We start from the raw sequence: 9,811 nt of genomic DNA on the forward strand, positions 1-9,811 counted from the left end.
TCCTAAATATCAATAACAATCAAATCAACAAAGTTTTACTGAATGTTATGAGATATTGAATACACAGATCAGTTGAGAGGGTGTTACTCCCAGTATACTACATGTGCCTGAATTAAAAAAAAAGCCATTTAACTTACCAACAGGCACAGCAACTTGCACAGGCTTGCTCTCACAAACTTGCTGCAAAATAAACAAAACAAAACAAAACAAGGGATTAACAAAATAGAAGAGAAGACCTCAATAACTTTAAATTCAATGTCAATTCGCCATACATGTATGCATAAAGAGCTCTTAGGAGACCAGGGGCTCGTTGCAGAAAGAGTTGCAATCAATTGCAACTCTAAAAATCATGCGCAACTAGATTTTCAACCAATCAACAGCGCGCAATTGGGACTTGCGATTGATTTTTTTTACTTGCATTTAAACGCAACTCTTTCTGCAACGGACCCCTGTACTTGAATCATTTGCTTGGAAAATAAAAGTTTTTGTTGGCCAGGTTGAGATGGAGAGTCAGTCACATGCTTATGATTGAGTTTGCACCAGCATTAACCAAACACATTGTTGAAGCCAAACATGAATGCTAGCTAAAGACAATCAAGATAATAAAAGGCACAATTTCAAGCATATTTGCGCTCAGATCTTATGCTTGCCTTCAGCTGGCATGATCACTCGAGAATGAACAATAATAGTCTGTTTAAAAGCAAATATGAACCTTGTAACCTTGTTACAAAGTCACGATAGTAATCTTGTACAGCACCACTTTCAGTCCTCAACTACTCAAATCTGGCCAGGATCCTATAAACCAATAATGCAACATTCTGAGTGGTGTTCATGTAGTCTTGAAATAAACATCCACTTGGACACCCTCATTTACTATTTTAAGGACAAGTCCACCCCAACTAAAAGTTGATTTGAATAAAAAGAGAAAATCCAACAAGCATAACAATGAAAATTTTATCAAAATCGGATGTAAAATAAGAAAGTTATGACATTTTAAAGTTTCGCTTAATTTCACAAAACAGTTATATGCACATCCTGGCTGGTATGCAAATGAGGAGACTATGATGTCATCCACTCACTATTTCTTTTGTATTTTATTATATGAAATATGAAATATTATAATTTTCTCCTCATTGTCAAGTGATTCAATTATTAATTCCTCCCTGAACATGTGGAATTAACATTGTTTAATACTATATGGTTCAGTCAAGTTGGTCCTTATTGTCAAATCTATAAAAAATGAAATATTGTATAATTCAAACAATAAAAAACAAAAGAAATAGTGAGTGATGGACATCATCGACTGACTCACCTAGCTGTGCATATATCACTGTTTTGTAAAAAAATAAGCGAAACTTTAAAATGTCAAAACTTTCTTATTTTACATCCGATTTTGATGAAATTTTCAGCACTATGCTAGTTTGATTTTCTCTATTTATTCAAGTTAGCATTTTCCTGGGGTGGACTTGACCTTTAATACATTCATATCGCAATAATTGTGGTGTCAAGCGGCAAACCAAGTCCATGTTCTTTTCCTCTCATTATGGTGGTTTCTCAACATGTGTATATGCAAATAAAATTGTAAGCTAAATTATTCTGTGTTTCATTAACAGTTATCTCAAAAGAGACTAGCTGTCCACAACACAGTCATCGAGAGCACAGTGTTGGTCATTTGCTCCCCCTCAAGAAGTTTTAAAGATGAAAGAGCAAGTGCCCCATATAGTGAAGGATGGGGGCAGAAAAGGAGTTTCTTGAAGGAGGGGCTCTGAAGTAGCAAACAGGATGAGGAGAAAAAGGAGAACAGGATGAGGAGAAAAAAGGGAGAACAAGAGTTTTGGTTTATAAAAACATGTTACCCAAATCACCCAGTCTTCACCATCTGCAATTTTATACTGCTGCGCCACTCACCTGTCACTGCCTGACCGAAATCATTCCCTGAAATGTTGCTACATGTGAACGTTTGGTTTAATAAAGATCCAGTAAACTTGCACACTTTGTCCATACGGTCCGAATTTAAGCCGCGATTTTTCGCAGGCGATAGTTAAGGGTGCCCCCACTGAGCAATAGACGTTTCCCAAGCTGCCCGTGCAAGTTACCAATATTTGGTATCAAAATGAAGATTGTAAAAAGTGGCTTCTGATCATTCCGTTTTGAAAGTGGCCCCTTAACATATCCCAACACACGGAGAGGCAGCAGAATCAATGTATTTTTTTGTACGATTGATAGGAGGAGTAAATGTATTGGATGTTTCAAAACAGTGACTTTAAGGGGAAGTACACCCTGTTGCAAAAATACATGTACCAGAAAAAATAATACTAGTGAAGGTTTGAGGAAAATCCAATTAGGATTTAGAAAGTTACCATGTAGGCATCATGCTCCTACAATCTGGAATTCACTCCCTACATTTATAACCTCTATTTCATTTTATAACAGATTTAAGCACAATGTAAAGTTATATTTGATCAAACGTGACTCTCGTTGAAGTTTAAATGATTTTTGTCTTCTTTCCTTTCAATCCCCCCCCCCCCCTCTGCTTTTCATTCTCTCCTACCCTTTTCATGTATGTTTGTTCTGGGTTAGTCTTGGTGCAAGACGCAATTCATTTTTATTTACTGAATATTTACTGAATTTGTTCTCCGCTTTTATTAATTGATCAAATCTTATGCAAGTAAGGGAGCTGTCTTGACAAGACCTCTACGGTCTTTTACAGCTATACCTAATTTCAATACTTTTCTATTCAATACGCATGTACATACCATTCATATACTTTATTTTATCTTGAATTGCATTTTTTATCCAATGTGTTGTTATAAAATGTTTTTAATATTGGAATTGAATAAAGTTGAACTTGAACTTGAAAGTTAGTAAACTTTTTAATTCTTGATTTGTGACATTATATACTGGCAGCAGCCCTATTTTAAATGTGTAGATTTCAATTCTTTAATGGTTCACGATGGCTAAAAAAATTCTTTCAGGAGAGGGTGTGAAGTAATTTGTCTCTTGGTATACTGAAGGTACAATTAAATCCTTTCCCATTTTTTGGAGAAAATTTGAGAAAATGACATTTCATTCATTTTCTTAACTATGTGATATACATGTACGAGGAAGCTGCTCGCAATGTATTACAAATCAAAAATAAAAATCATAATAGAGTATTAAGTGCCCAAATATCCGACACTTAAGCATGATTGGAGTAAAACAAATACATAATCACTAAATCTGATAAAAATTATATGTGTATTTCTGTGGTACAAATATGGAATATTAATGTCATAAAAAAATAGAATTAAAAAAAATGTGGTAAAGGGAAATAATTTATACCCAGTTGTTGTGTGTCGGGACAGGTTGTGTGTCCGGACAATTGTTTTTAAACAGCCATTTGGAAAAGTGAACAGTCTCATTAATTTTAGTACAAAATGTTTGACAACATTATAGAGAACAAATTTGAAGAAGATTACAACTATTGAATTAATATTTTTTGTGTAATCCAAAGACACAAAAGAAGGCTTCAAAATTTTTAAGTGTCTGGACACCCAACCCAACATCCTACTTGCTACCAGAAGCTTGTTTTTTGCCAAATAATGGACACGAAAAGTTGTGCGCCGTGATGATTTTCGGCCATTTAATTCGAACTATAACCCCCAAAATAATTGTTTGTTGAGATAATAACTTATTTCAGCAGAGGGAATGCTGATTTTGATTATTACTATTTAACAATCTGACATAGAAATCAGTAAATAATAATTATTTACTTACCAAACAGACCTTTTTCGTCTCTAAACATCGGACATCTTCACTCAGCTTCGCACGCTTCCAAGCACGCGTTCACAGCATGCATATATTGGGAGAGTGCCATATTTGGAAGGGTGTCTAATTTCCGCTGCGGGGAAACCCTTTGGCGGCCATTGCAGATTCTTTTGCAACAGATCAAATATGTATCATCTTGGCGGTGATATTTTTGGCAAAAATCACATCCCCCTTTATACATGTACATGTACAAGATATTTTTTGGTCATTGATCTTTTGGAGTTCAAAATTAGCAAGGGTCATAAGAACCTTTGGAAGTCAGAATCAGGGATTTGATCCCTGGATTTAACCCCTGGAATATTTTTTTCTACTGTCTACTTGGTCTACTGTGTGAGCAGTTTAATAGAAGGTACATGTAAGTTCATGTATCACATGCATGCAAATCACATGTATGCAAGTCCCCCGCCAGTGCGGGTCCCTAGTTGTGGGGAGGGAGTTGAGGTTATTTTTGTCCAATATTTAGAACCGTCCGATATTTGGGCACTTTACTCTAACTCTTTCAATCTTTGATGGATATTCCTCAAACCTTATTATATCATTCTTTTTCTTTCTGCCATTTTTACAATGAACTTCTTTGTCAGGGACTCTGGGCAAACTTCCCCTATAAAATTTATCCACCTTTACTTCGCCGTCCTGGAAGGGCGTAATTCATATCGTTCTTATTTAAAATTGCAGCAATTTTTAGGAGAAAATTTTTCATATATTTGAGAGGATTTGTGGATACTCTAATCTCATAAAAAGGTTTGGGTAAGATTTTTGTTTCAAAATTGAAGGTTAAAGGCTGTCAATTATTGCTGAACTAACAAATTTGCATGTTAGTCTACCTAGACTAGGCCCCAACCATTTTTTTTTTGCACATTTCGTTCCATTTCTCTTCATCCATTTCTATTCCATTTGCCATCCTTTTCATTTTTATCTCTCTCCCTCGAAGGCCTATTCCTGAATATGCTTTGTTATTTGTAATTTTTTTTGCTTGTCTTTCAGAGTTTGCCTCTGTTCTTCTTTCTTACATTTCCTTCCATCTTTTCAATCTTTCCTCTTCTTTTTTCCCCCACTTTTCTGTCCATCCTCTTCCTGTTTCTTTCCCCCTTTTCCTTTCTCCCTCTTTTACTTTCAATGCACTTTTCAGTTTCACTCCTTTTTCATTTTCCCACAATTTCAGTGAAATCATCTGGGGCAGTTTCTGAATCTGATAAAGTGATATAATCTTGGACTTTGAGAATAAATTTTATTTGAATAGATCTAACATTAGGGCCTAGCCTAAATTAACGTTAGGGTATGGTAGTGGATCATATTACCGAACACTTTTCATGAATTCAATCATATCAAACATATCATTCTCATAAAATTCACCAAACTTTCACCATAAATACACAATTACCTACAAAATATATATATCTAAAAATTTTGCCGAATTCGTTTTTTTTTTTTTTACGATATTAGCTTCCAATCGGACCCCTCTTCGCATGTGAAATATTTTGGTCACTTGAAAAGGGTAATACCGAACGTGTGTTTTCTATGGGAAAAGCTGAGAAAACAACAAAATCACTGATGAGCTATTTTGACCATATTTTACTGTTTCTGGAATATTAAGACTTTGAAAATGTGTTTTTGACGATTTTTCATCATCTTTCTTTTCAAGTTCCCTTTGGAAGGATGTTGCTAAGTTTTGAGCATATGAAATTATTTTTTTGACGTGTACGATGTGCGCATTCGATAATACATCTTATACGATGGGGGGACCTAAAGCTACGCACTTTGTTTACAAACGATAAAAACTATGCCAATTTTAATATTTGAACAAATTATCTTTCACTAATTTGTGGCAAACATTCTAAAGAACATTAACCAAAAAGAAAATATCACAAAACTCACTACCGGTAGATCTAATACGAAAATCCCGCCGTGTTTTCCAAACACCTCTTTATTTCGCCACCCGATGTAAGAAGGGGTCCTAAAGATACGCACTCTATTTAACATGCAGAAAAATAATTTCCTGTGCCTCAATTTCTAAAATTTGTTCATATTTTAAAGGATAATATGAAATTAAACTTAAGCGAATGTAGACCAAAAGCTTTGGTCTCTGTTATGTTGGTTGTTCCGCTGAACTCTGTTGGCTCCACCCACCAAATAAAGAGACCGAAGTTCTAGCTCGATCTGTACAGGGACTCAATAGCCATATGTTTATGTATTAAGTTCCAATAAAACAGAGAAGTGAAGTTGCGCAACAGCCGAAGTAAGTCACTGTTTTTTCCCCCTTTTAAGTTTATTTTTCCCCGTTTTGGTGCATTTCAGGCCAAAACGGAATAATAATCTCTATTTTGGTACAGTTCTTTTTATATATTTTTATGAAATAAAGACAAAAATCGATGAGCCCCAACGGGGGGATTTTGCATTGTTAACCCCCTAATGGTGGCTGCACAATAGCGAGCCGTCTGTGTACGAGGAGAAATTAAAAAAATAATAAAAATGTTTAAAAAACTCCTCGAAACAGACGGCTGCCAGCTGTCTAAAGCGAATGCAACTCCAAAATTCCAACCAGTTGTGAGTTTTCGGCCAAAAATTCGGGTTTTCTCTGGAGACTCCGCATTTAGACTTTACTGCAGCTGCAGCCTAGTCTGTAGAATAACAAAATTGGTGCGTAGCTTAAAGTTTAAGTTTAGGACCCCCTACCATATGATAAAGATTTGGATCCTATGGCATGCTGTTGCCTTAATAGTCTTGAGGACGCAATGATGATGACTTTTAAAATAATGAAATATACTTCTTCATCATTGACGTCTTGACACTCTTCCCATAGTCGCAGAAGAGAAGGACCAAAACAAAGATGGATTTCCGAGGGAAATCCATCTTTTGAAACGAAAATCACTTGAATTTTATGAATTTCATTGATTTTTACACCTTCCTACGCCTAATGCGTAGGAAGGTTTTAAAAATTATAATATAAAAATGCGAAAAAATTAAGGTTTCTTACCTAACTGATGCAGAGTAGACCCCTCGATCCACATGTAAACAACGTAAGTACAATAGCGTCGACCCTTGAACCGCTTATGTATGGCGTACTTCCGGCTAGCAATACCGTTTTGACGAACAATTTATAGATAAAAATGATTATTTCACAAATACTAAAATTTATTACTTGATTATAAATAATTATTAGTATTATACTAATTATCTATAATTACATGATAAATTTTAACATTTGCGAACGGCATCGCTAGCCGGAAGTACGTCATACATCAGTAGATGCGCACGGCCAATATTGGAGACTGTCTCCAATGTGGGAGATTATCTCCAATATCAGAGACTTTTGTAAAGAATTTGGGTATCCAATTTCAGAGACAGTCTCCAGTTTTGGAGTCCAATTTCCTTTGTTTACATTTGCTGCAAAAGGATTAACTTGGCGGCAAATCCTCATGAAAAATTACCCCTTTTCACCGTCTACTTTAAAAATTCACCGTCTACTTTTGTTTTGATAAGGATTTTTGTCAATCACACAATACAAATGTGCTTCTGACCTCAGTGAGACAAAATTTTGGGTGGAAAAAATCTTGCTTTTGTTGGTGTTGTTTCTTTTGTCCTTTTGCAAAGCAAGTCTCCAATGTGGGAGATTGTCTCCCCTATTGGAGAGAGTCTCCCATATTGGCCGTGCGCCATAAGCGGTTCAAGGGTCGACACTATTGTACTTACGTTGTTTACATGTGGATCGAGGGGTCTACTCGGCATCAGTTAGGTAAGAAACCTTAATTTTTTCACATTTTTATATTATAATATTTAAAACCTTCCTATGGCTACACATTAGGCGTAGGAAGGTGTAAAAATCAATGAAATTCATAAAATTCAAGTGATTTTTGTTTCAAAAGATGGATTTCCGAGGGAAATCCATCTTTGTTTTTTGGTCCTTCTCTTCTGCGACTATGGGAAGAGTGTCAAGACGTCAATGATGAAGAAGTATGGTAGGGGGTCCTAAAGGAGTAAAGCTGCGCGGGTCCTAAAGCTACGCACCACTCATCACGCATACAGTTTTTATGGCAAATGCGCACTCTGTGTGTGGAACTGTGACTGCAGAGTGACGAACGATTCCTATTCAATTTTTTTCTACAGAGGCTGCAGTAAATCTCTAAATGCAGAGAAACCAACAACTGTTTGGAATTTTGGAGTTATATTCGCTTAAATATCATTTTAACCTATAATAATAGGACCCCTTCTACATCGGGTGGCGAAATCAAGAGGTGTTCGGAAAACACGGCGGGATTTTCGTATTAGTGACTGTGAGTTTTGCGATATTTTCTTCTTGGACTTGGACTTGGTTAATGATCTAGAAATTATGTTTGCCACAAATTAGTGAAAGATATTTGTTGAAATATTAAAATTGGGATAGTTTTTATTGTTTGAAAACAAAGTGCGTAGCTTAAGTTTAGGTCCCTCCATCATATATTTCATTATTCTAAAAGTCATCATCATTGGTACGTCCTCAACTCGACTACATTGCCTCATGCGCATGAATTAAACGAGGCGAGCAGCTGGCGTAGCGGCGGCGGCTGGCGCTGGCGCAGCTGCGCAGCCAGGGCCGAGGGATGCCGAGTTCGAGAAGTTGACGGAGAATCAAACTTACCGTCTCATAATCGCTGTTTTCTTCTTCACTTTCGCTGCCACTGGCGCTGCTACTAGCACTACTCCCCATGTTGTCCCCAACAGGGTGCTTTAGAGAGAAGGCTACTAACTATACTGCAGATACTTTCTTTAAATCACCTCAATACAACATCCTCCAAAAATTCTGCATTCAGATTATATTATGACAAGGGCGCAGACATTTTGAATGACGTAATATTGTTCAGCTCGCGCTAGATCGTAGCGCGCGCAATCCAGCTTGAGTCCGGAGTGCGCTAGGCGGATCCAGGAGGGCGAGGGGCCGCCGCCACCGCCCCCCCCCCCCCCCCCCCCACTGATCTAGAGCTCAACTAACAGTTGGGCCGCCCCATGGGCCGCCCCCCGGGGGGCCTATTAACGGCGCAACAAAAAAATAAAAGAGGGGGGGGGAGAAACAGATATTGAAGGGTCATTAAGGAGAGGAGAATTGAAGGAAGAAGAAAAATATAAGAGGAGGAAGACGAGTACATAATATAGGTGAGGGCGGCCGGGCCGCGGGATCGAAGACTTGGAAAAAAAATTAATGTCAGTATGAAAAAAAGCGCTTCGTGCTCGCATTGCCAGTCATTTACTGATGAGATACATATAGGCGATCATAGGCTGAAATGGTGCTTAATAGCACCATTTCACGGTCATGCAAATAGGCCTGTTATAGATTGAGATAATCCTTTTCATGAAAATTCACGAGTTCTTAATTATGGAAGTTTAAAGTGCCATCCAGATAATCATCTCATCATGTCTACATCAAGAGGCGTCAATCCGGGAGTGGGGGGGGGGGGGGGCAGCGGGGTGATCGCCCCACCAGGGGGGGGCAAACATATTGTTTTGCCCCCCCCCCCATAATTCCAGATGTGCAAAAATAAAATCACATTGTAATGTTACATAGAAATCGGCAAGTGAGTTTGAAATACAAAAACTCGTTCTTTATATAAAATCGTGCTCAAATTGAATGTCCGCTTTTCAGATTGGAATATAAAAATATTCAGCTCGCGCTTCGCTCTCGCATGATTAAATAGGTGAATAATGTGCCGTTTTCACTTCTATATTAAACCCCAAAAGATCTTTTGTTGGATATATTAATTGTTCTTTATTAAAAACGTCCATTGAACTGTCAATTTTTTCAGATCGAAATATCAAAATTTTCAGCTTGCGCACTTCGCGCTCTTATCTATTGTTCTTTTAGATACCCATCTTAATCTATATTTAGAATATCGAGCTTTCAGCTCCGAATATAACAAAATTCTATCTCTCTCTCGGCACTCGCATTGATCTGTGTAGTGAGATATGTATCCTCCCCGAGTTATACTACAAACAGTCCTAAACAGGTACCTTTTCCTGTTTTTAGGTCAGTATA

General features: G+C 37.2%; 1 protein-coding gene across 4 annotated transcripts in view; it reads right to left on the reverse strand.

The window, feature by feature from the left end:
* The window catches only part of LOC129270258 (zinc finger ZZ-type and EF-hand domain-containing protein 1-like), a 111,191-nt gene extending 102,531 nt beyond the window's left edge, over positions 1 to 8,660 (reverse strand). For all 4 annotated transcript variants that reach the window (XM_064105443.1, XM_064105441.1, XM_064105442.1 and 1 more), the window contains exons 1-2: positions 8,423 to 8,660; positions 138 to 180 (exon numbers count right to left, since the gene is read on the reverse strand). In XM_064105443.1, the coding sequence (XP_063961513.1) occupies positions 138 to 180; positions 8,423 to 8,491 (112 nt within the window). In that variant the 5' untranslated portion in view covers positions 8,492 to 8,660. The remainder of the gene's footprint in view (positions 1 to 137; positions 181 to 8,422) is intronic.
* Positions 8,661 to 9,811: the final 1,151 nt, after the last annotated feature.

The sequence above is a fragment of the Lytechinus pictus genome, chromosome 10 (assembly GCF_037042905.1).
Source record: "Lytechinus pictus isolate F3 Inbred chromosome 10, Lp3.0, whole genome shotgun sequence".
NCBI classification, from domain to species: Eukaryota; Metazoa; Echinodermata; class Echinoidea; order Temnopleuroida; family Toxopneustidae; genus Lytechinus; species Lytechinus pictus.